Source organism: Spermophilus citellus (assembly GCF_964194105.1).
Source record: "Spermophilus citellus genome assembly, chromosome: 13".
Classification (NCBI taxonomy): Eukaryota; Metazoa; Chordata; class Mammalia; order Rodentia; family Sciuridae; genus Spermophilus; species Spermophilus citellus.
Genome location: NC_138193.1, coordinates 82,254,488 through 82,281,235, shown reverse-complemented (window position 1 = coordinate 82,281,235; position 26,748 = coordinate 82,254,488). Strand labels below are relative to the sequence as shown.

At 36.5% G+C, this 26,748-nt stretch overlaps 1 protein-coding gene across 3 annotated transcripts in view; it reads left to right on the top strand.

The window, feature by feature from the left end:
- The first annotated feature begins 332 nt into the window (after nt 1-332).
- The window catches only part of EML4 (EMAP like 4), a 141,163-nt gene continuing 114,747 nt past the window's right edge, over nt 333-26,748 (top strand). For all 3 annotated transcript variants that reach the window (XM_081264809.1, XM_081264808.1, XM_081264807.1), the window contains exon 1: nt 333-661. In XM_081264809.1, the coding sequence (XP_081120935.1) occupies nt 637-661 (25 nt within the window). In that variant the 5' untranslated portion in view covers nt 333-636. The remainder of the gene's footprint in view (nt 662-26,748) is intronic.

Sequence of the window (26,748 nt, the reverse complement as noted above, 5' to 3'; positions counted from 1 at the left end):
TGCTGCCTTTTTAGCGTCCTTGTAGGACACACCCCCCTGTCAGAAGGACACCAGACTTGAGCTTCCCGGGCTCCCTAACAACTGTGAGGGCGAGAGTCTCTCGATGCACCTGAGTTTCCTAGGCCGGAGGCTAACCTTTACCACCCCAGTCTCTCAAGGATCCAGCTTCAAGACGTAGGTCCCAGTCCCTTAGCAGGCCCAACACGCAAGCGCAACCACCCGCCGAGGGCGAGCCTGAGGGACGCGGAGCCCGGGCAAGGTGAGGGGCGGGGCTGGCAAGACCTCGCCTCCTTACCGTCACGTGGGAGGCGGAGTCGGAAGCGTGACGGCGTGCGCGGGGGCGGAGCTGCCGCTGCGCGCGGGCGCGGGGGCGGGGCTCGGCGCTCTAGGCTGCTGCCTGGGAGGGAGGCCGGGCAGGCGGCGGAGCGGCGCGGCTCTCAACCTGACTGGGGAAGTGGCCCGGTGGCCGTGACTGACTGGCCCAGGGCGGACGGACGGACGACGGAAGCGGGGGCCGGGAGCCGCGCCGGTCGATTTGGAGAGCGAGTGGGTCAGGCTCAGCGGCGGCCAGTCTGTTGGTTCGCTGAATGAAGTGCCCGCCCCGCTGAGCCCGGAGCCCGGCGCTTTCCCCGCAAGATGGACGGTTTCGCCGGCAGCCTGGGTGAGTACGGCTGGGGAGTCTTGCCTCTTCTGCGAAGGGTGGGAGCCTTGTTCCTTCCACGCACAGCCCAGGCCCTGCTCTCCGCCCTGCCCCTCCGGGAGGCAGCAGTTCCACTGCACATGTTCCCCTCGAGGCTGCCGCCCCTCCTCGGACTCTGGCGGACGAAGAGCCCCTCCCCCATGCCCAGCCCTCCTGCGAGCCAGACCCTCCTTTCTTCACAGAGCCCCCTTCAATGCAGGGCCCTTCTCCAAAAGTGGGAACCCTTTCCCTTCACAGAGGCCCCAATAGCTGGTACACCCATCATGCTTTCACGGCTCCCCCCAACAACCGAGGGACACCCCTTCTGAAAATCCAGACCCCTCTTCAGGGTGCAACATTCCTCCTTTCCACATACCGCGCTCTCTTTCAGGATGGAGACTGTCCTTCCCCACGCAGAGGCTCCCTTTTATGGTAGAGACCCCCTCCCAATTCCGCTTCTGGAAGTGGGTACCCCCTAGTCTTCATTTCAAATTTGGAGGCTTCTTTTAAGTGTCCCTTAGTAAGTGACAACTTCCTTTCACTGCCTCCACTTCTCTGCACATTTTGCAGTCAGTGGTAGAGAGACCTCGAGCACTGAAGCATCATTGCTTAATATAAGAAAGGAAGAGGTGCATTTGTGTTGGGGGACCCTCTTTAAGAGTGAAAGCAGAAGTGTTTCTTGGCTGTATATGCATGCTGGGGAGAAGTAATCCTGCCCAATGAATCCATAGGAAAGGGGGCCTCTGTCGGGAAAGAAAGGATTCTCCATTTTTGGAATATGTTGTCTTTGTGGAATGGAGAAAGGGAAGGAGTTATTAAGTAGGTTGCAGTATCTTTTCAGTGTTCCCTTTCACCCGATTAAAGGTAGTAATGTTGTAACTGGCTAGGGGAATCAGAATTCCAGGCTGATACTCAGTGCCCCATACATGTGTCTGGAATTACTATTCTTTGAGGCCATTGGAATCTGGTTACTGTAAAGATTGAGTTCAACTGTTAATGGTGGTGAGAGAAACAGTTTCTACTTTGGCTGATATTGCAGTTATGTGATACCTGCTGCTGGATTTGTATTTTGAGTATTGTATGTAGAGGTAGCATGTTCTCAGATGACTTTCTTTTGCATTTCTTGATAATAAATCCTTAGTTGGTTAATGTTCATAGATCAGTGAACAGTCTGGCAATAGGCCATACTTTAATCTGTCCACACAGGTTGGGATTAGATGGATTTTAAGAATCTAAAGTAAATAAGTAAAAGAGCAATGTAGTTATTACATAGTAAGACCCATAATTTTTGCCCTATCATAGGAAGGAAAAAAAGCATTGTTATAAGGTTGTTTTGAGAGTGGAAGTCCTAAAATAGGAAGCAACTGAGTGCTAGTTTTTCCTTCCTAAAAGCACCTGTCGTCCCTTCCAACCTTTGATGTCTTACAATTCCTTACCTATGAAGTTGTTCCATTCTTGGGCTCCTGTTAGAGAGATATCAACTTTTCACTGGTTCTTTTTCAGCCTGTGGCTGAGTTTATTAATTAGTTCATATTGAACTGAAAGACTTGTTTGTCCTATATGTCCACTAAGGATGTGATCATAATACTAGGGCTAATATTGGTTATCTTTTGAAGGCTGTTTTGGGCCTGTGGTAATCTCTGTATGGTTTGGCTCCTCAGTTTGTACTCATTATGAGATCTCTACTTATTTGTACTTCACCTCTGTTGATTTTGAAGAATTCTGGAGAGCTTCTTCAGTGAGCGTTTTGAAAGTCTTTCTTACCAATTAGAGCACTTAGATATATTTTGAAATAGTGTATATGCCTTATTAAGTTAGTTTATCCTTTCTTAACTAATCCAGGAGGGACTGACAGGTGAAAATAAATTGCAGTTGGGAAAATAAATCCCATTGTTATAGAGTATTATAGCCCATACTAATGTTGGATGATAATGATGATGATGATGATGATGAAGAATAATTAATTCGATGCTATCTTTCTGGTAGTATGTGATGAGACTTCCTTTCTTTAGATATGGTGTTGATCAGGAACAGGGGAGATAATGCCTGTTTCTAAAGAGAGGAACCTATGTCAGCAGAGAGGGAAGGAAATGGTTCCTGGCAGTATTTCTAGAGCTGCTCCTGATGAAGATACTTCTCAGCAGGAGCTCTGCTTTCTCTTTTTGTCCCCCTTGTAAGAGTAAAACTAGGCCCCATCTTAACTGAAACCTTAAAGGGTTGGGAGTGGGGGAGGGGTGGTGCTGGTATATTTTACTGGTAGCCTTTAAACAGAGCTCTTTGCTCAACTCTTGCCAAATTGCTTGTTTCTGTTCCCTGCAGTTCATTAGCCTGGAGCTTAGAGTTACATTGATCTTTATTTTATCATCAAGAGAGCCATTAATATAAAGGCAAGCACTTGTGCTTTAAGAGATGTTTAAAACTTTTTTTTTTTTTTTTTTTTTTTTAAACAAGAACTCAAAATGTGAAGTTCTTCTGGGGTAGCAAGTATGGAAAGCATTTATTATACTTTCAATTTATTAACGTGTGTGTCCCTTTTACATACTACTAGAGGGTTCTTGAAAAATTGTGAGAAAACTACATTTTTATAAGCAGAACAGTTGAGTGCTTTATAAACAGAATGATTCAGGAAAGCTGATTATTTAAGTGACTCCTATGCTGATCATCTTGTAAAGCAGAGAAACTTAAAATTCAAACGGTGTGCTTGTTTGATGAGTGAAAAAGGCAAACAGTGTATGATATGTGTATCTGATGGTGATTAAAACTATGTAGTGAGTTTTGAAAACAAAAATATTTGGTGATTGGCCATTTTATAAATGTTACATTGAAGTTAAATACTGTATAAAAAGGGTCTTCTTGCTAAGTTGCTTAGAACCTCCCTAAGTTACTGAGGCTGACTTTGAACTCTTCATCCTCTTACCTCAGCCTCCCAAACTGCTGGGAGTAAAGATGTGCACCCTGCTGCAAAGGATGCCTTTAATCTGAGCAGCTGATGACTTTCAGGCAGTGTGGCTAACAGGTGTTTACACTCTGTAATTTTCCTTAGATACACTATCTTTTGGTGCATGAGTTAGGGTAATTAAAAAAGGAAGTACTTTGGAAACAACAATTACTACTAGTACTACAGCTACTACTAGTACTGTTTGCAGTACTGGGGATTGAACACCGGGCACTCTGCCACTGGGATGCTTCCTATGCCTTCTTATTTTTTTATTTTGAGACAGCATCTAACTATTTTGAGACAGGCCTCAAACTTGCGATCCTCCTGCCTCAGCCTCCCAAGTCACTGGGATTACAAGTGTGCACTACCATACCCATCTTAGAAACAATTATTTTAAAATTTACCCCAAATTATTTTGATGCGTCGTTTACAAATGACAACACACATACACACGCGCGCACGCGCACGCGTCTACATAGTATACATTTTAAATTTCAGGTCTATGTGCAAAGTGGGAAACTATCAGTACAGCTTTTCTTATTGATTTTTCAAAAGGCAGAAGTTGGGTTTATTTCATACTTGGTCTTTTTAGCATCTCATTCATAATAAAGGTTTTAATTAAGACTTGGAATTAGCTTGGAAATTAGTCAGTGTTTGCACTTAGAGAAAGTATAAATTTAACTATGTCAGCTTTAATTTTTTCTGCCTTCAAAAGTTAAAAACAAAACAAAATTAAAACCTTTTTTTTTCCCGAAGAAAAATTGTAATAAACAAAACCATAGGATTCGTATCGATAAGAAACAACATTTTGGGTGCAGAGTATAAAAATGAACAAATAACAGAATTGTGTTTCAATTTAGGAACTGTTTTAAGAAAGTGGTTTTTAAAATATTGCAATATTAGAAGTATAATTTGTCATTACTAATCTAGCCTTCTTAAAGGAACAATGTAGTATGTGATTTTTAATTTTTAAATTATTTTTAAAAATATTTTGAGGATTGAACCCAGGTGTGCTTTACCACTGAGCCACATGCCCAGCCCTTTTATTTTTTATTTTGAGACAGAGTCTTATTAAGTTGCTCAGGGCCTTGCTAAGTTGAGCCTAGTCTCAAACTTTCGATCCTCCTGCCTCAGCCTCCTGAGTCGCTGAGATTATAGGCTTGCGCCATATGCCAAGCATAATTTTAGAATTCTTAACTTTTATTTCCCTACCCTCTTTCCCCCACCTTTTTGGAAACGGGGTCTCATTGTTTTGCCCAGGCTGGTCATCCCCTGCTTCAGCCTCTCTAATAGCTGGGACTACTGACAGGTACTATTGGGATGGCTGATTTTTTAAAATATTAATGTAGTCTAAAGCATTCTTTAAGTATTCATATGAAACATTTCTCTTATAATAAGATTGTTTGGGCTGGGCGCAGTGGCACATTCCTGTAATCCCAGTGGCTCCTGAGGCTGAGGCAGGAGGATCACAAATTCAAAGCCAGCTGCGGCAAGAGTGAGGCACTAAGTAACTCAGACCCTGTCTCTAAATAAAATACAAAATAGGGCTAGGGATGTGGCTCAGTGGTTGAGGGCCCTGAGTTCAGCCCCCAGTATCTCCCCTCCACCCCCACCCTGCTCGCAAAAAAAAAAAATAAATAAACAACTTTCGATAGGTTATTGGTTGCCTTAAAGAGCTCGATGTAGCATTAAGTTACATAACATGGCATGAATAGTAATTCTGAAGTGTTAGTACAACATCTGTAACATGAGTTAGCTAGAATGTTTTTCAACATGTATGTGGATTAACACTCTATCTGGAGCTGTGCAAGGCGGTGCATGCCTCTAATCCCAGGGGGCTGAAAGGTGAGGAATGAGAATTTGAGGCCAACCTGGGCAACATAGTGCCACCCCATCTCAAAACAACAACCAACAACCAAAAAATACTGTATATGGACCAGCACTGAACTTGGTTGTCCCTCATGAAAGAATAAGTAAAATACATGCTTCCTGTCCTTAAGGAACTTACTGCCTGGTTTTGAGCAGGTATTAGGGTATTTTAAGTACCAGAAATGAGGGTAAAGGGAAGAATTGTTTAGAATGTTATACTATGTATCAAGCAAGTAATTTCTGAGAGAGAACATTTGGAGATGACTGGTTTTATCTCTTCAGAGCCTGGCTTTTAAAAGCAGTGGAATACTCTATTTTGTAGTCCCAATTCCAGAGAATATTACTAGGTCTTTTTCTGTCTTATGTTTAGGATAACATAGAAAAAGCACTCTATTTATGGATTCATTTCTATAACATGTAAAACTTCAATATTTGTACATAAGAACGTTGAGAAAAACATTTTGATTTAAATATAGATGAATCATAAGTCTTTTTAAAGGAAATAGTCTCCTTCAACAATTATTATCTCAGTGTAAGTTTCCCAAGTCTGTTGTATATTTCTTTTGGGGGTGGGGGCCATGTGCCAGGGATTCAACTTGGGACACTCAACCACTGAGCCACATCCCCAACCCTATTTTGTATTTTATTTAGATGCTTAGCACCTCCCTGTTGCTGAGGCTGGCTTTGAACTCAAGATTCTCCTCTCAGCCTCCCGAGCTGCTGGGATTACAGGTGTGCACCACCACGCCTGGCTTGTTGTATATTTCTATGTTTCTATATTATCTCTTCCTTTATAGTTTTAGCTGTCTAAGACTATTTTAATGCCTTAATTTTGCATATTGTGTCATAGTTTATGAAGAGTTTTTTTTCCCCATTTATTCTACATTCTGACTTAGGAAGCAAATTATTCTTTTATAGATAAAATAGATTCAGACTCTGTGTGTGTGTGTGTTTGTATGTATGTATGTGTGAATCCATTTTTTTTTTTTTTTTTAATGCTACTGGGGTTGAATCTTGGGGATCTCTACAACTGAGCCAAATCTTCAGTCCTTTTTTATTTTTGAGACAAGGTCTTGCTAAGTTACCCAGGGTGTCCTCAAACTTACGGTCCTCCTTTCTTAGCCTCCTGAGTCACTGGAATTGCAGGAGTGTGCCACCATGCCTGGCCTTTTTTTTTTTTTTGAAGGAGGACTAATTTTGGGGATTTGTATCCATGTTCATTTTTTATTTTATTTTTGCATTACTGGAAATTGAACTTAGGGCATTGTGCATGCTAGGCAACCATTTAACCACTAAATCCCATGTTATTTTTAAATAACGAAAACAATACCCCCCCCAAAAAAGATGAAGAATAGAAAGATAAATGATAGTTTTTCTGGCCTATTTGTATGTAACTGATGTTAATATATTAATGTACTTGCTGTTAGTCTTGTCCTATGCCTAGATTTTTAATATTAAAATCATATTATGGATCTAATTTTGCCTTCTGATTTTTCATCAGATCTTAACCATTTTTTAAAAAATTTGAACTCAGTATTTTCTGATGGACTACAACATTCTTTTCCCTATTCTTTTAGTAACTCTGCATAACCCAGTGTGGTACATGAAGCCTATCTAATACATCTGAATTTGAACTCCTCTTCTAAATCTGATTCTTTTCCTTAGAAAATGGTTCGCTCTTAAGTAATTAGGTTTTGGGCTGGGGATGTGGCTCAGGCGGTAGCGTGCTCTCCTGGCATGCGTGCGGCCCGGGTTCCATCCTCAGCACCATATACCAACAAAGATGTTGTGTCCGCCGAGAACTGAAAAATAAACGTTGAAAAATTCTCAAAAAAAAAAAAAAGTAATTAGTTTTTTTTAAAAAAAATTTTTAGTTGTAGCTAGACACAATTCTTTTATTTATTTTTATGTGGTGCTGAGGATCGAACCCAGGGCCCCGCATGTGCTAGGCGAGCACTCTACCGCTGAGCCACAATCCCAGCCCCAGTAATTAGGGTTTTTTTTTTTTTTAAGAGTTATTCTGTTGATAAAGCTTTTCTGCTTTTAAAAATGTCAGTCATTTTGTAAAAGGAAAAACTTAAAATTCATACTGGTTCCTTGGTTGTTGAGTGTTTAGATATCTGATAGCAGTGGATTTTGAAGTTATGGAGAACATGTTAGGTGCTTGCCCATTTTACAAATGTCACATTGAAGTTATATATTGTTGTATTGCTTATATTTTACACAAAATACTATATCACCAAGTCTTGAAATCTCCGAACCATGTTTGATTCCTTTCCATCTTTACCTACCACATTAAAATCTCTTCTAAGACTTGCCAATTCTTTTTTTGTATGTGTGTGGTACTGGGGATTGAACCTAGGGCCTTATGCATGTGAGGCAAGCACTCCACCAGCTGAGCTATATTCCCAGCACTTGTCAATTCTTACCACTTTTTCTCATCCATTATTTTCTTTTTCTACTATCATAGTCAAATACTATTATTCTGTGCGTGCATTATTGGATAGCCTCAAGAATCTCCACCTGTCTTATTTGTTTTTTACAGGGCCCTTAATTTTTCTAAAGCTGTGCTTAGATTGTGTCATTCATCCTCTCAGATCACACTTCATTGCCTAGTGACTAAATTAATTCAAACACCTAAGTCTCATTCTCCAAGTTCTCTATTTTTTTTTTTTTTTTTAGTTGTAAACACAATACCTTTATTTATTTATATGTGATGCTGAGGATTGAACCCAGGACCTCACACATGCTAGGCAAGTGCTGTACCACTGAGGCACAACCCCAGTCTTCTGCTAATTTTTTTTTTCCTTAAAGCTTCTGGCCTAAATGACTTATATCTTGTTTTCCAAATTTGGTTGGCCCATCTCATGTTTATGCTTTCATCCCAGTGACTACTAACTACCCTTCAAGACCCAACTGAAATATTATTTCCTTTCTGAAAGAAACTCTTATGTATTTTCCTTTATTTCTATCTCTAAGTATTCACCATTTGAAAGTTTCATAGGAGAAGTCCTAGAGCACTATCACAGAATACTTTTTTTTTTAATGGCTATAATGTAGAAGTAATTGTTACAAATCTGAAATTTATTATAACTCTTATTTCCCTGATAATTTTCCAAGTTATTAACCTGTCTGTGGTTGAAACCCATGTGTTTCTGAGATCATGTGGTGGAGATTTCACGATCCAATAAAAAAAACTAGGGGACTAGTGAGTTTATAGCTGGTAACTGAACAGCCTTCTCTTTCACACATTATTTTATAATGGAAATGACATTTGAAGACCAGAAAATTATAATGCAATCTCAGAATAAAGATTTTAAAGTTACTTTAAATATTTAGTATTTAAACTTATTAATTTTCTTTTTGTTGTCTTATTTCACCTAAAATGAGTGAAAATGTCCCCAAGTTTGTTGGGAATCTGATTAAGAATTCTGTGTTCAGGTTCTAGGGTAGTGTTTTCAAGTGCAAGTAATGTGCACAACTTAAGTTTATTAGTGGTCAAGACTAACATTAAAAAGAATGATCTGGATGCAGTGGCCGTACCTGTATTCCTAGCAGCTCAGGAGGCTGAGGCAGGAGGATCTTGAGTTCAAAGCTAGCCTCAGCAACTGAGGGAGACCCTAAGCAACTCAGTGGAAGTCTTGTCTCTACAAAAAAATATGTAAAAAATATCTGGGGATGTAGCTCAGTGATTAAGCGCCCCTGGGTTCAATCCCGGGTTGATTAAAAAGGAAAAAAGAATTGAGGATAAAGAAGAAGAAAGATGGAATATAAAATATCTGTTTCACTTGATTAAGCTTTATGAAACTTTTAAATTTCAGTTATATATGTTCACCTTATAAAAGTCTTTTCTTTATGTGGCTATCCAATGAAAGAAACATTTTTAGTCGCTGATCTCTGTCTTTGAGGGAGCGAGTAGGAAGGTTGACCCATATATTGAAGTGTGAATGAGCAAACTGAAGAAGATAAATAAGTTGTGTGCTCTGTCTGAAAAGTTTTAAGAATCTGAATATAGTGATTAGAATATAGTTAATATCACTAACAGTGAAATATGTGTATAGTTCTAAAATCAGTGTAATTCCAGAAAACTCAGTGTAATAAGAATTGATGTAGATAGAAATTATCAGCAGGTGCTAAGTCTAGGAAGGTATTTGGTGAGGAGCAGGATATCTGCATGGTCTTAAATTTCTCTCCACTTTTTGCTTATTACCTGCAAGGGGGGAAATAGTAAACACACAGTGATGAAATCAGACAGCATCTTGAATTCATGATCAAAATAAATATCACCAGTGACATTGCATGCCTCTGGATGTGATGGTGTGAAAAGGACATATCACTTGTTTTCCAGATATGGATGCATAGTCTAACATAATCATGCGGAAACTTTGAACTCCAAGTGATAGCATTTTATTTTTTTAAAAGATTGGGGAGCAGTATTTTTTTAATATTATAAGGACAAAAACTGGAAAAGTTTCAAATCAAAGTAGGCTAAAAAGACATGACAACTAAATGCAATATCTGATTGTAGACTGGATTGTGAATTAGAGGTAAAAATACAATAAAGGATATTATTGGATCATTTTGCAAAATTGGAATATGTAGATTAAAGTATTGTATCGTTTAATTTACTGAAATTGATATCAAATCTGGAATGATATAAGACTATTTCTACTAAAGCTGTTAGGGAGAAAGGGACATGATGTATGTAACTTAATTTCAAATGTTCAGAAAAAATATGTGTTTTGTACATATATGTATCTATATGTAGAGGGTGCATTCAAAGCAAATAAGACAATGTTAACAGTAGGTGAATTTGGCAAAAGCTATATATAGTACGTTTTTTTGTGCTCTGCTTGATCTCCTGGCTATTTTGTAAGCTTGACATTATTTTCAAATACAGAGTTTTAAAAACTATATGACCTTTGCACTATACTCCATAGTATAACATTTTAAAATATGAAACTATCCCATCTCTCAGAAAATTCTAGCACAAAACCTTGGGATGAAACTGACTCCAAGAATATGTTCCATGTATATATCATGTGGCTTCCTTTTATCCCTAGGCCTCAGTTTGAGAAACATGTCTCTGGGCCAGAGGCAGCTGTGGTTCAAACTTAGCTGACAGACATGTTTTGTTTGGCCCTTTTGAGTTCTTTAAAAATTGGGAAATTTCACGAAAAATCTGTGTTTTTGATAGCTATTTAAAAATGAAATGATCTTGCCACTCTGGGCTTACATTCCAGATGGTCCCTATACCCACTAAGTGGATGCTCTGAGGGCCTCAGTCCCTAACTTATAGTCATCTTGTTTCATTTACTTTATTGCATGACTTGGTTTCTGTAGACATAGGTTTGCTTATACTGGAGAGGTAGTTAGGAGGCCTGTCTTTGCGTTCTTGACAGTCAGAATTAAAGTTGCTGAATTGATGCTCTGTCACTCCCCAACATTTTAGTGTTTATTTTCTATAAACAAGGCCATTCTCCTACATAACCATACTACAACCAACAAAAATGGGAAATAGTGATACATTGCTACTGTCTACCAAGTCCTCAGATCCATTCCAATTTCATTGTTTTAATATGGTATCTCTCCTCTTTTTAAAACAAAAGGTTCAGTTCAAAATTACATGTACTATTTAGTTTTTTTAAATTAAATTAAAATTTTTTTTTAGTTGTAGTTGGACACAATATCTTTATTTTATTTATTTGTTTTTATGTGGTTCTGAGGATTGAACCCAGTGCCTTCCACGTGCTATAACCCCAGCCCCTAGTATTTAGTTTTCATGTCTCTTTAGTCTCCTTCAATCTGGAACAGTTTCTGAGTCTTTCTGTCTATTTCATGACCTTGACAATATTACAGACCTGTTGTTTTGTAGAGTGTCCTGTATTTGATATTTCTTCCTGATTAGATTCAAGTTACCCATCTTGGCAGAAACTCCACAGAATTGAAGCTGTATTTGTGACATTGCTTTCAGGTGACACACAATTTTTATTTCTCTAATTACTCATAAAGTCTATTTTGATCATTTGATTAAGATGGTCTCTGCCAGGCCTTTCCACTATAAAAATTACTTTTTTTAAAACTTTATAGTTAGTAAGCATTTTGTAGGAGGTTTTTGTTTTTAAACTATGTAAATATTCTGTTTCTCATCAGACCTTCAATTTATAGATTTATGTATGACTTGGCTTTTGTGTGGGGGTGATTGGGGATTGAGCCCAGGGATGCTTTACCACATCCCTAATTTATTTTTTTATTTTGAGACAGGATCTTATTAAATTGCTGAGGTTTGTCTGGAACTTATGATCATCCTGCCTCAGCATCCCTAGTCTCTGGGATTATAGGCATGTGCCATTGTGCCCAGCTTGATTTATTTATGTCTGTATGGATTCTGGTATTCCATTTTTAATTTTTGTTTTGTTTTGATGTTCAAATTGGCCCCATTTTGACCAGCAGGTACCCCTTCAAGCTAGCTTCTGTTTAAAACTCTGAGTATTTTCTTGCTTTCTGATGCTAAGATGATTCAAGTTTATCTTAATATTCTCCCTGCTCCATCCTGAAATAAGCCATTTTCTGAAGGAGCTCTCATTCTTTTAGTGGAGAATGACAGTTAAAATTCAGGCTTCTATGTACTAGTTCTGCTTATTGCTATCAGAGTTCTTTCACAGTAGTCAAAATGAAGGAATATAAGTATGTGCATATGTGGGTAGAGATAAATGGATGTATTCATTTCTTCATTTATTGTTACAGCAGCACAGGGTTCATTTTAGTTTTCTCTATTTATTTTTGAGGTTCTGGGGATTGAACCTAAGTCCTTGCTTGTGCTAGAAATGCGCTCTGCTGCTGAGCTATAGCCCCATTATTTGTAAATACCTCTGCAACCCTGGCTTTCATTATGTGTAACACATTTATTTATGTGATGATCTCCCCCGCACCCCCCCCCCCCCAGCATGTAATCAATCTTCTTCCTCCTGTTTCTTTTCTTGCTCAGGTTTTGACTCCTTGTGCTGGGCTGCTCCCTTGTTTTGTGCAGAAGTCCTTGTGCTTCTTGGGCTATAGCATCATATGCCTTGTTCTTTTCTCATCAACTTGGGTGTTGACACCCTGTGCTGGGCTTTAGCACTCCATGCTAGGCTGCTTTTTTGCCAGAGTGACCTCTTTATACACCTGTCTTGCCCAGCCCCACTTAATGGCTTTGGGACTGCACTGTGTGTGTGTGTGTGTGTGTGTGTGTAGGAACTAGGCAATTTTTTTAATTAAAAAAGTTGATAAAACAGTTCAAATAACACAAGCATTTCACTTTGTATTATTTTCTAAATCTTATTTACAAGTGTTTGCTAGACCTATCACACTAAGTTATAATAGACGGGGTGACTCAAACAACAGAAATTAATTTTCTCACAGTTCTGGAAGATAGAGATCCAAAATCAAGGTGTAGACAGATTTCTTTCTTTTGAAGTCTCTCTCCCTGGCTTGCAGATAGCCAGTCTCACATGGTCTTTTTTTTCTGTGCAAGCACATCCCTGATGTCTTTGTACATATTCAAATTACCTCCTCTTTGAAGGACACTAATCATGTTGAATTAGGACCCACCCATATGACCTTGTTTTAACTAATTACCTTTTTTAAAGGTCTTATCTCCAAATACAGTCATATTCTGAAATACTATGGATTAGGACTTCAGTATATGAATTTTGGTGGGATACAATTCAGCCCATATCAATATGCATATATATTTCATATAATTTTAAGTAAGGTGCAGGTGAATTGTTATTTTGAATTAGCAAAAATATTTTATGGTTCTCTATTTTAACAATTTTGTAACTGCATAGTATTTTATACCATGATGAAGGTATCTACTGTTGATGGGAAGGCATCAGGATCATATTTCTTACTATCTTGTTTCTATATTTATAAGCAGTCAACAATTATGGTTAGGTATGGTTAGGTGTGTGTGAGTTGGGGATTGGTTAAAGAAAATATATTTAAGCAACAAAAGTACCCATGGTTTTCCACTTAAAAGTATTGTGACTATCTTTCTTTAGCAAGTATGAATATAAACTTCAGTGCATTGTATTCCGTTATTTGGACGTCTGATCATCTTAAGTTTTGTGTGTAGAATACAATTTAACTTATTTCTGATGACTGATAGTGATTATTATGAGCATTAGACATTGTTCTTGCTGTAATACAATGCTGCCTTCAAGAACTGTTTATGTGGGGGCTATACACTCCGTATACAAATGATTGTAAGACAGTTAAATTATAACTAGACAGTTTAATAATCTTCCTTGTCACTTAGGGTCAGTGTCTTTATTCTTTCTTCTTTTTGCTTGCTTTGTTTTAAAATTTCAATTGAGTTTTTATTTTTTAAAACCTGTAAGAACTTTTTTTTTTAACTATCAGGCCTAAAATTTGATAGTAATTTCCTGATGACAAATATTCAGTCAATTTCTGTGATTATCTCTTAAGTCTCAGTTTACAGTGGTGTGTTTAAAACAGAATTTACGTAAGATCCATATATTGCTTTTGGTTGCTGTGTTTCTCTCCCTTTTTTTCGTCTGATATTAGGGCTTGAACCGAAAGATTCCTGCATGCTGGGAAAGTGCTGTACCACTGAGCTACATCCCTAGTCCTATTTTTTATTTTAAGACAGGGTCTCATTAAGTAATTTAGGGCTTGGTTAAGTTGCTGGAGTTGGCCTTGAATTTGTAATCCTTCTGCCTAAGCTTCCTGAGCTGCTGGGATTACAGGTATGTACCATTGTGCCCAGCCCTTTTAAAAATTTTATTTCTTTGAGACAGAGTTTCACTAAGGTCTCTAATTTGTAATCCTCTTGCCTCAACCTCTCAAGTATCTGGGATTACAAATGTGAACTTTCATGCTGGGTCAGTTAGTGTGTGTGTGTGTGTGTGTGTGTGTGTGTGTGTGTGTGTGTCTGCCTGTCTGTCTGTCTCTCTCTCTCTTTTTTTTTTTTTTTTTTTTTTAATTATTTTATTGTTGGTTGTTCAAAACATTACATAGTTCTTATTATACCATATTTCACAGATTGATTCAAGTGGGTTATGAACTCCCATTTTTACCCCGTATACAGATTGCTGTGTCACATCAGTTACATTTCCATTGATTTACAAATTGCTTTTCTAGTGACTGATGTATTCTGCTGTCTATCCCATTCTCCACTGTCCCCTCACCCCTCCCCTCCCCTCCCCTCCCCTACTCTCTCTCCATCCCCTCTACTATAAATCGTTTCTTCCACTTATATAATTTTTCTCCTACTCCTCCTTTCCTCTTATATGTAATTGTGTATAACCCTGAGGCTCACCTTCCAGTTCCATGCAATTTCCCTTAACTCTCACTTTCCCTCCCGCCTATCATCCCTGTTTAATGTTATTCTTCTTCTCCAGCTCTTCGTCTCTACCCTGTCCTTGGTTACTCCCCTTATATCAAAGAAGACATTTGACATTTGTTTTTTAAGGATTGGCTAGCTTCACTTAGCATAATCTGCTCTAATGCCATCCATTTCCCTCCAAATTCTATGATTTTGTCATTTCTTATTGCAGAGTAATACTCCATTGTGTATAAATGCCACATTTTTTTAATCCATTCATCTATTGAAGGGCTTCTAGGTTGGTTCCACAATCTTGCTATCGTGAATTGTGCTGCTATGAACATCGATGTAGCAGTGTCCCTGTAGCATGCTCTTGTTAGGTCTTTAGGGAATAGACCGAGGAGGGGAATAGCTGGGTCAAATGGTGGTTCCATTCCCAACTTTCCAAGAAATCTCCATACTGCTTTCCAAATTGGCTGCACCATTTTGCAGTCCCACCAACAATGAACAAGTGTACCCATTTCCCCGCATCCTCGCCAGCACTTGTTGTTGTTGGATTTCTTAATGGCTGCCAATCTTACTGGAGTGAGATGGTATCTTAGGGTGGTTTTGATTTGCATTTCTCTGACTGCTAGCGATGTTGAGCATTTTTTCATGTACTTGTTGATTGATTGTATGTCCTCCTCTGAGAAGTGTCTGTTCAGGTCCTTGGCCCATTTGTTGATTGGGTTATTTGTTATCTTGTTATCTAATTTTTTGAGTTCTTTGTATACTCTGGATATTAGGGCTCTATCTGAAGTGTGTGGGGTAAAGATTTGTTCCCAGGATGTAGGCTCCCTGTTTATCTCTCTTATTGTTTCTTTTGTTGTCTCTCTCTCTTTTTTTTTTGGTGGTATGGGGGATTGAACCCAGTGACATACCTACACCTGAGCTACATCCCCAGAGTTTTTTATTTTTTGTTTTGAGACAGGATCTCACTCAATTTCCCAAGCGAAATTTGCATTCCTGTTGCTTCCTGAATAACTGAGATTACAGGTGTGTGCCACCACACCTGGTTCTACTATATCTTTTAAACCTCTTATTTGTGTATTCCCTGTTCCTTTTCTTTTTCCCTTTGCACAGTAAGGAAACTGTATCTTTTTGTTCTATACAGTTAACCTAGTGCTGATTATATATATCCTTTGGTGTTATTGTATAGATTTCTTTGCCTTCTTTCTGTAAATCCTTTAAATTGAAATTCAAGGATTTTTCTATATTTACTATATATTAGCCTGCCATACTTATTGTTATTTTTGATGCTCAGATTTTCCTAATATTGGCCTTTTGGAGCATCTTCAAATTGGCTCCTGAATTCTTTTTTTTGGCAGAGTGAGACTCAGTTGTTTTTATTTTTTTTTATTGGTTGTTCAAAACATTACAAAGCTCTTGACATATCATATTTCATACATTAGATTCAAGTGAGTTATGAACTCCCATTTTTACCCCAAATACAGATTGCAGAATCACATCAGTTACACATCCACATTTTTACATAATGCCCTATTAGTAACTGTTGTATTCTGCTACCTTTTGGCTCCTGAATTCTGACCTTAGTGGTCTTTGTTTCTTTCTCTTTCTTTCTTTTTTTAAAATTAGTTGTAGTTGTAGTTGGACACAATACCTTTATTTTACTTATTTATTTTTATGTGGTGATGAGAATCGAACCCAGGGTGCTAGGTGAGTGCTCTACTGCTGAGCCATAACCCCAGCCCCAGTCTTCTTTGCTTTCTGATATGAAAAAAGTTCTAAAATTTATCTTTTAGCATTTCCTGCTCTAATCCTGCAATTGTTTATTTCTTCAAGAAGTTGTCCCTTTCAGCATAAAAGTGGTATTCAATGCTCTACGGTTATTCATTGCTTCTTTTCAGTTAGTGTTTCTAGTCCAACTCCCCCCACCCCTTTCTAATTTCCTATTTTAAACCTCCTATAGGCTAGGAAACCACTTAACAAAGCTTGTTTGACTTACATAAAGGTCATTCTGAACCCAAAATCATGGCCTGTGACTATTTAAATTGCAGGTTCATACTTAATAAAAATTGCAGATATTATTTTTATTTATTTATTTAAAAATATTTATTTAGTTGTAGGTGAAAACACAGTATCTTTATTTATTTTTATGTGGTGCTGAGGATTGAACCCAATGCTTCACATATGCCTGGCAAGCACTTTACCACTGAGCTATAGCCTCAGTCCACAGATATTTATAATATGAGTAACAGAATACCACACGTTCTTCAGAATAAAATAATTGACTTCTAATTTTTATTGGTACATTATGATTCTACATAATAGTGGGCTTTGTTGTATATTTGTATAATATAATTTGGTCAGTTTAATTCCCCAGTAAACCTTCCCCCCAATCCTCTTCCTCTGCTCTGTTGATCTTCTATTTTCATGAGATTCCCTCTCCTGCCTTTTTTTCCTTTATTGTCTCTATTTTCCACGTATAAGAGAAAACATGTGATCCTTGACTTTCTGAACCTGGTTTATTTTGTTCAACATAATACTCTCAAATTGTATCCATTTTCTTACATATTAATTGACTTCTGAGTGAGGTCCTTAATAAAATGCATGAGCTTTTATAGTTCACAAACTTGATGGTGTGTGTAAATATACACACATTTAAAAAATTTTGGATCATTTTTGCTATCCATATTTTTAAGATTATCAGATAAATCACTTTATCAGCAAGGTGTTTATTAGAGAGTCAAACTATCCTGAATTATATTTGCCATATTCCATAAGAAAGCATTTTTCCCCCTTTTAAACATTTTCTCAGGCTTGGGGATATAGCTGCAGTGATAGAGCATTACCCTGGGTTTGATTCCTAACACCACCACAAAAACAGAGAATGCACTTTTTCTGCTATTCCAAAATTGATGATGACTTTCTAAAAGTTGAGATTATTTTCTATTTTAAAACAGCTATTCAGTAGTATTAATATCAGACATTTTTCTTTAATCATTTTTTACTTCTACATACTGATTTTGAAATGACCTCTTTTGCTAATCTTTAAGTCACAATCGTGTGCATATCTTTAAGTGAATGTCAGAGCAAATGACAAAATTTCTTTGCATTTTTCTTTGAGACATTTGTTCCAGGAGAGTGTCGTAATTGATGAGTGAGTGGGAGTTTTTGTTTTATTTTGATAAGGACATCCTGTTTTGGTTTAGTTGGCATAGCTTTTGACTGCTTTTAGTACCTCTTGGCATTACTCTTATTATTTCTTTAATCCTCTCTAGTTATGATTGGTGTAGATAATGTTTGTGGCACAAGCAATGATTTCTCAATTTTTAGGATCTAATGTGGATTTACTTTATTGAGAAAACAAAGTTTTAGAATAAAGAGAGATGACTGGAAAGACAGTGAACATTTTCCTTTTTATTTTTTGAGAATCAAGTTTGTGAATGGGATTTTATGATTATATGCACACTGAAACTTGTACATTGTCCAACTCCTTACCTTGGTTTATTAAAGCTTCTATAATGGAGCTAAGATTATGAGTTTGAGTGACATATACCTTACTTTTTTGAGATTCCTGATCTTAAATATTTTCATTCACAAGTTTTTATTAGCTTCTGTGGATCACACCTGTGCAAGCGCAGTGGAAAGTTAGTGAACGAGACACTGAAAATCCCTGCTCTCATGAGGCTTGTAGTTCTGTGGGGAATTTAGGGAATATTTATTTAGGAAATATTTGTTGAATGCTTGGTATGTGCTCAGCACTTTTCCAGCTATAAACAAAGTCCTTATGGGTTTATAATGTAGACTTTAAAAATATAGAGTAATAAGAATTGTGTTGGTAAGAATTTTTTTTTAAAAAACTTTGGGAACATGGATGCTTACCTTAGACCTCTGACATTGAGCTTTTCTTTAAACTCATGTTCTTGTTTGGAGTTGAAGCAGAAAAATAAAGGTCAGGTCACAATGTTCCTCTTAGCTGTTGGAAGCAGTTTAGAGGAACATTTACTTCCCATCCCTCCATTCCTGAACACCTGAGGAAGTGACAAACTAGCTATAGAGTTCACTTTCATTGCAGTGTTTTTTTTGTTGTTTGTTTGTTTTTTAACTTAAAAAGTAGCTACTAGAGTCTTTATTTTTTAAGTTTGTTCCACCAGTTATAAACCAGATGAAATTTATGGCGTGATTGAGAGAGTAACCCCTGGCATTCGCAAGAAAGATTTGGATGACTGCATAATGTGCATCCCAAGAAAACAAAGCTTAAAATCCATTGCAGTTTTTAACCTGCAGAAGGGCCATCATCAGCCTTGCCTTTCTGATATCATTCTCATTTAAGGTGATGAACTTGATGGCTTTGAATCCTCTGTTACCTGTTTATAAGAGGCTGTTTTTTATATTTTTGTTTTTTCTCAGTTGTTTTTTTTTTTTTTTGAGAGAGAATTTTTTAATATTTATTTTTTAGTTTTCGGTGGACACAATATATTTTATTTTTATGTGGTGCTGAGGATCGAACCCAGCGCCCTACGCATGCCAGGTGAGCGCGCTACTGCTTGAGCCACATCCCCAGCCCTCAGTTAAGTTTTGAGTCTTGTGATCTGTGGTATATTTGCTTTAGGAGATAATCATCAATAATCATAATTTGTGGACCACATTTTAAGAAATTTTATTTATATGGATATCTTATTGAAAAGGGGAAACAAAGCAAGGGCTATACTATTTATTAAGCTATGATTTTAGGAACTATGTCAGACATTTTACATAAATTAACTACAATAATTTCCTAAGGACCAATTTCTTTTCTTTTTTTGATGTGCTGGGAATTGAACCCAAAGCCTCAAACAAAGGCAAGCCCTCTCTACCATTGTGCTACATCCTCACCCTCCAAAACAACATAATTCCAGTTAAAAAAAGAGCACCCACCAGGGTAACTATTAAGTAGATTGAGTAAAACTGAAACTATTGTTATAACGTTTTTTTGTGGGGGGAGGGAGCAGGGTGAGATTGTAGTACAGCATCTAAAAATCCAGTGTGTTCCACAATCCGAAACTTTTTAGGCATTACAGAGCTCAAAGTTTTGGTTTTTTGGAGTATTTCAGATTTTTGGATTAAGGATGTTCAGTTGGTAAAGTCTATATAAATATTCCTAAATGAGAAAAACTCCCAAATCAGAAATGCTTCTCTGGTCTCAAGCATTTTGGGTATTCAATCTGTAATATCTATTGATAACTTTTTGGTGGCTAAAATTAACTAGATAGTTCCCAGATAGAAAATCTAATAATTTAACAAATATTTATTCAGCAAATCCTACATGGCAGGCATTGTTTTCATATTTGGGATGTATCAGTGAACAAAACAAACATCCTTGCTCTCATGAAGCTTATAATGAAGGGAGATGGAACAATTTTCTTTAGATTATTTGCCTTTAGGTCAGTGACTCATGTAAGTATTGATGCCTGCACTATCAATAAATACATTTTTCTCTTTTCTTAGGATATTGGTGATATAGCCTGTGTAGGGTTTGGTTTTGTCAGACAAGCTTACAGTTAAGTAATCTTGGGAATGCAAAATAAGTAATTAAAATAGGACAGCTGCTGGGCCCAGTGGTCATACCTATAGTTCCTGCTATTTAGGATTGCTTGAGCCCAGTTCAAGACCAGCCTGGACAGCACAGTGTGACCACAACTCATCATCATCAAATATATTTTTAAAAACAGATGACAACTGTGTTGGGCTACTTTACTGTCATACATATTAGGATCTAATTTTATGATAGGATTTTGGAATATTTAAATACTTTGTTAGGCTTCCATTCTCACTTTCTTAGTTTTTAATTCATATTTAAGGTATTGTTTATTATTCTACTTTTATATGCTTGGACATGTATTTCCTTTTAGTTTGAATATTTTATTTTCTTCTGGAAGAATCTGGCCATATTTTAATAAAATCCTACTTATTTTCAGGTTAATTTCAATAGGTCATTGTTTATCAATCTGAATTCAGAACCCCTATCTAATTACTAAGGAGAATTCTTGGGATGCTGTGGAGATCTTTAAACAGCTGTTTGTGGGTGGTGGTGATGTTAGAGGCAAACAGTGGGTTGTGTGACCAGGATGAGGTCACCTCTTTCACCTTCTGGCCCTTTTTCTTTCCGGACTTTAACACCTACTTTGGTATTTAAAAGCAGTTTGGGCTATTTGCTGTGCTGTAAAGAGTTGTTAATAGACGCACCTGTAAAATAATGTTAGATGTTTTTTGGATGAGACCTTTGGGGATATGATTATGTTACGGCAACCATGAAAGAGTGCCAGTGGTTTGAAAATCATTCATGTAATTTTCAGTGTTTTGACCCACTTTAGGCAATATTTTAATGTCTAATTTTTGAGCATTTGATCTCAGCTATTTTCATTTAACTTGCATAAAGTCACCAGATTATTCTTTCTACCATTCATGTTTATTGTGACTCCTCAGTTTATAATGTTTCCTCATTTCAAGTTTTTATGAGGTCAGACTTTTAGCTTGGTCTCTTGAATTGTCCTGCCCCTGCTACTTTGATAGTGTAATTCCCTCAATATCACTTTTCTTGCTTCAGTCCTTGCTATCTCATTTCTTCTTAACAGCATTTTAAAAAAAATTTAGTATCCTCCAATTCTTCTACTGATTGCTATTTACCAAGAATCAGTTTAAATACCCCCTCTTCATTTGACCACTCCAATTCACAGGGGGACACCCTTACCTTTCTGTAGCTCATTTGGTTTTACTCAGAGACCAAGCATATATTTGTCCTATATTGTTCAGTCATAAACAGTCTTATATTGTTACTTAGCTATCTTGTGTTTATATATCTTCTCCCTTCAATTAGTCAATAAATTTCTTAAGAACAGGAATATCTCTTACATTTGGTTGAATTTTTATTGACCTACCATACTGCTTTTTAAATATTTATCTATTAATTTTTTAGTTATAGTTGGACACAATACCTTTATTTTATTTATTTATTTTTATATGGTGCTGAGAATGGAACCCAGGGCCTCGCATGTGCTAGGCGAGTACTCTACCACTGAGCCACAACCCCAGCCCCTAATATACTGCTTTTGAAGTGTCACTGCTCTTATAGTTAGTGCATACCCATTTTAACCAATGAGAAAAACCATAATATCAATGCATTGATATAATTCTGTTAACTTTTTAATTTTCATGTAATTGTGTTTTCTCTTCCTTGTGCAGTAATACAGCTGTGATGTGGTGGAAAAACACTGTTCCCTTAGTTTCCTTAATTCATGTATTAACATTTTTTTTTTTTCTTTTATCAACGAAGACACTGAGTTGAAGAGATTCGATGACCGACTTCAGATCAGGGGTCAGCCAGCTACTCAGCAGGCCAAACGTGGTCTGTTCTTGCAAGGTCTTGTGTTGTATTATACATTCTTTTTTTTTTTTTTTTTTTAAGAGAGAGTGAGAGAGTGGGGGGAGAGAGAGAGAGAGAGAATTTTTAATATTTATTTTTTAGTTCTCGGCGGACACAACATCTTTGTTTGTATGTGGTGCTGAGGATCGAACCCAGGCCGCACGCATGCCAGGCAAGCGCGCTACCTCTTGAGCCACATCCCCAGCCCGTATTATATATTCTTGATATGGTTGAAAGAAATAAAAAGTGACGTTTTGTGACACATGAAACTTGATGAAATTCAGATTTTAGTATCCATAAATGACATTTTATTAGAACATGGTCACACTCATTTATTTAGAGATTGTTTATAGCTGCTTTCACGTGACAGTGAGTTAAATATTTGGGACAGATTGAATTGCCTGAAATCTTTATTAATCTGGTTCTTCGTAGGAAAAATTTTCCCACTCTTGTTTTAAATACATTTTATGGTAGAGCTGGGATTTAATGTTAACTATACTTTGTTGATATAGCACTGAGTCTTTGGAGAACTGCTGAGGAAATCCTAATAATTCAGTATGGTGATGAGAGATGAAGGCCAGACAGATTACCAAGGGCTAATTAGGTCCAGAATGGATGACTAGTTGACTTTCTGGAACTCCTTTGCTTACATTTCAAAAAAAATTCTTTACATTTAAGGTAAACATTTTTAATGCTTTGATAGACTTGCTATGTACCCTAGGGGAAATTAGGGAATTTGGAAAAAAAAAATGGACAAGAGGAAGACACATTCCTGAGACTTGTTTGAGAAAGCAGGTGGTGTTGTGTTTTGTTTTTTTAAGAGCAAGTGTTTGAGAATAATTTTCTTCCCCTGCTTATTAAGCTGTTCCTACCTCTCCTCACTGACATTTTGTGTAACTCTGGATAAGGTAATGAGCTATTTTTGTCAAACTTTGTTGGACTTATTTAAAACTGGGTGTATTCTGTTCCTTTGAGAATTTGTCTGGCATTTTTGTTATCAAATAAAATACATTCTTAATAGCAGATTCTCAGTCGTTTATTTTAAAATATCTTTATCATATTTTGGTTTTAGTGAACAAGGGTAGCACTGCAGTGTAGTTTTGACTTTGAAAATTTTAAAATCAGCTTTATTGAGCTGTGCAAATATGCCAATTTTAAGAATACATTACTGCTTCAAAAAATTCATATACACTACCTCATTCAAGATCTAGCATGTATCCATTGCCCTAACATTTTTCCTCATGCCTCTGTGTAGTTAGTCTCTTCCTTTCATCCCCAATTTCTGGCAACTACCATCTTTTTTTCTATTACATATTTTATTTTCTCAAATTCATATGACTGGAATCTTATAACCTATGGTTTTTTTTTTGTTGTTGTTTTTTACTTGCATAATTCTTTAGAGTTTATCCATGTTGTGTGTTTCAGTCTTTTGTCCCTTTTTATTGCTGAGTGATAGTTCATTTATGAATAGAGTGCAGTTTATACACTTATGGGATGATGGACATTTAAGTTGTGACCTGGTTTTGGCTTTTATGAATAAGGCTGCATGACCCTTTTAATTATAACATATGCCCCCCCAACAACCACTAATCTTTTTTTTGTCCCTTTGAATTTTACTATCTGGTGCTCATTTGAACAAATTTGTTGTCTTATTAAAAGTTTTGAGGGTTTTAAGAATATGCTTTGAATAAAGGTTATTTATCAAAAAATGTGTTTTGCAGGTATTTTCTTCCAGTCTGTGACTTGCTTTTCCATTAATTAACAGTGTCTCTAGAAGAATGAAAGTTTCCTGTTTTTATGAAATTGATTTTATCATTTTTTTTTTGAGGAAGTTCAACCTAAGTTTTTCTTTCATAATTCATAGTTTTTAATGTCCTATTTAAGAAATTTTTGCCTAACCTATGTTCACAAGATTCTCTCCTATTATTTTGTTGTAGAGGATTACAGCTTTAGCTCTTAATTTTAGGTCTATGATCTCTTTATAGTTAATTTTTGCATATGGTAAAGGTCAAGGTTCATTTTTTGCACATGGATACACTTTTGTTCTAGCACCTTTGGTTGAAAAGATTATTAGCCTTTATGAATTGCCTTGGCATCTTTGTTAAAAGCCAGTAGTAGATTACATATGTGTTCATAGTTATGGACTCCGTATTCTGTTCCATTAACTTCTGTTTTTATTATTAAGCAAGTACTATACTGTCTTAATTTTTAGAGCTATAAAGATTTCAATTAAAAATTTTTAAATTTGAGAAATAATTTCGAGAAACATTTAACTTTAAAATTTTGTAGACCGACAGAAAGTGATATATTTCAATGATCATTATGCATATTTAATATTTATATTTCTAGAGTTTGCTTTTAAAATTGCTTTTAAGAACATGATATCCCTTGATTCATTAACATTCTTAGGAGTTAGTTTAATATTCATATTTTATAAATGAGGAAACTATAAGGTTTAAGAATTTTGTTGGCGATTATACAGTTAGCATGATAAAGCCCATGTGTTCAAAAATTCAATACTTTGCACCATGGCATACTCACTCATTCCCTCCCTTCCTTCCTTCCTTCCTTCCTTCCTTCCTTCCTTCCTTCCTTCCTTCCTTCCTTCCTTCCTTTCTTTTTCTTCTATGGTTTTCTTTTGTTAAATAATGGAGAATGAATGCTTTCTTGATAATTTAATCACTAAGTTTTATTTAGTTAAAGTATAGAAGGACTGGGAATGTGGCTTAGTGGTAGAGTGGTTGCCTAGCATGTAGGAGTCTCTGGTTTTGTTCTACATAAAATGTAGAACTATCTGAGAACAATTAGTCTATTTTCCTGGTCTCAAACATCACATACCACATTAAGAATTCAAAATTGGGCTTTTTTTTTTTTCCTTTGGTCTGTGTGGAGTAGTGTTTTACAACCAAATAGGTATTCATAGTTTCATTTGAAATGGAAATGAAGGAAAAAAAGCAAGATTTGTTATGTGAAAGCAGAAAGATTTCTTGAAAAAAATTGCTTTTAAGAATTACAGATGTTTTTATCAAAATGAAAAAAGGAATAATAGAACTTAAGTTTTAAGTGTATGACCTATTTGTATTGTCTTCTATTACCAAACTTATTCCTTATGACATTAAGTTATTTATATGTTCATATATATGTATAAATATAGCCTATATACTATCATTGAACTGTATCTATCTTTTATTACTCACCAAGTAGTGTAGGGCCTCACTAACTTGCTGAGGCTAGCTTTGAATTTGTAATCCTCCTGTCTTAGCCTACCAACCTGCAGGGATCATAGACCTGCATCACCGTGCCCAGTTGGAATATATTTTGACAGGCTTATGGATGTGCTTGATACATACAGGATAAAGAAAAGGATTTGATTATGGGTGACTGGTAGTTTTTAAAAAGTCTAATCAACTTTATGGTGCTGTTTATTGATGATGTAGGGAAAACTTAGATGAATTGAAAGAACTACACAATAGATGGAGAGAAATCAGAATCTGATAGAACATTTAAAAATTTTTTTTTGTAAATTTAGCCCAACGCAGTGGCCCATACCTATAATCCCTTTGACTCAGGAGGCTAAGGCAGGAGAATTGTTTGAGGCTAACCTGGGTAACTTAGATCCTGTCTCAAAATTAAAAAAAAAAAAAAAAAAAAAAAAAAAAAGAGCTGGGGACCAGGCACAGTTGTGCATGCCTGTAATCCTAGCAACTCAGGAGGCTGAGGTAGCAGGATTACAAATTCAAAGCCATTATAAACAATTTAGTTAGACCCTAAGGAACTTAGACCCTTGTTCAAAAAGAAATTAAAAAAAAAAAAAAAAGCTGGGGATGTAGTTTAGGAGTAAGTGCCCCTGGGCTCAATACCCAGTACTAAAATAAAGGGTGTGTGTGTCGGGGGGGCTCAGTATTAGAGAGTATCCCTGAGTTCAATCCCCAGTTCTTGGGTAGGGGGTGTTTAATTTAAAGTTTTGTTTTCATATAAAGTAATGTCACATCTTAGATCTTGGGAAGGTTGACAGGATCAGATCAGATTACTTATGATTCTACCTTTCTTACACAGTCATATTAAGTGTTTTCATGTGTATCTTCCTAGTCTTTTGTAGGGGTTGACAAATTTTCTGTAAAGACTGCTACCTAACTCTGTTTTAACATGAAAGCAGTCAGAAAATATGTAAACAAATGAGTGTGCTTGTGTTCCAATAAAATTTCATTTATGGACACTTGAACTTCATGTAGTTTTCACATATTGCAAAATACCCTTTTACTGATTCTTTTCCCTCGAACATTTAAAAACATAAAAACATTCTTAGCTCATAGGCCTAATACAAAAAGAATTTTTGCTGATAAGCTTAGAGTTTACAAAGTAACTTTATATTCTTATTGCTTTTAATTTTTATCCATACTTAAAATATAGATTATGTACATAATTGAAGATAGTCTATATATTATCATTGGAACTATATCTTACCTCCATTACTCTCCATATTGGCTTTATTTATTTTTATATATTGGCTTTATTTTAGTTTTCATCCG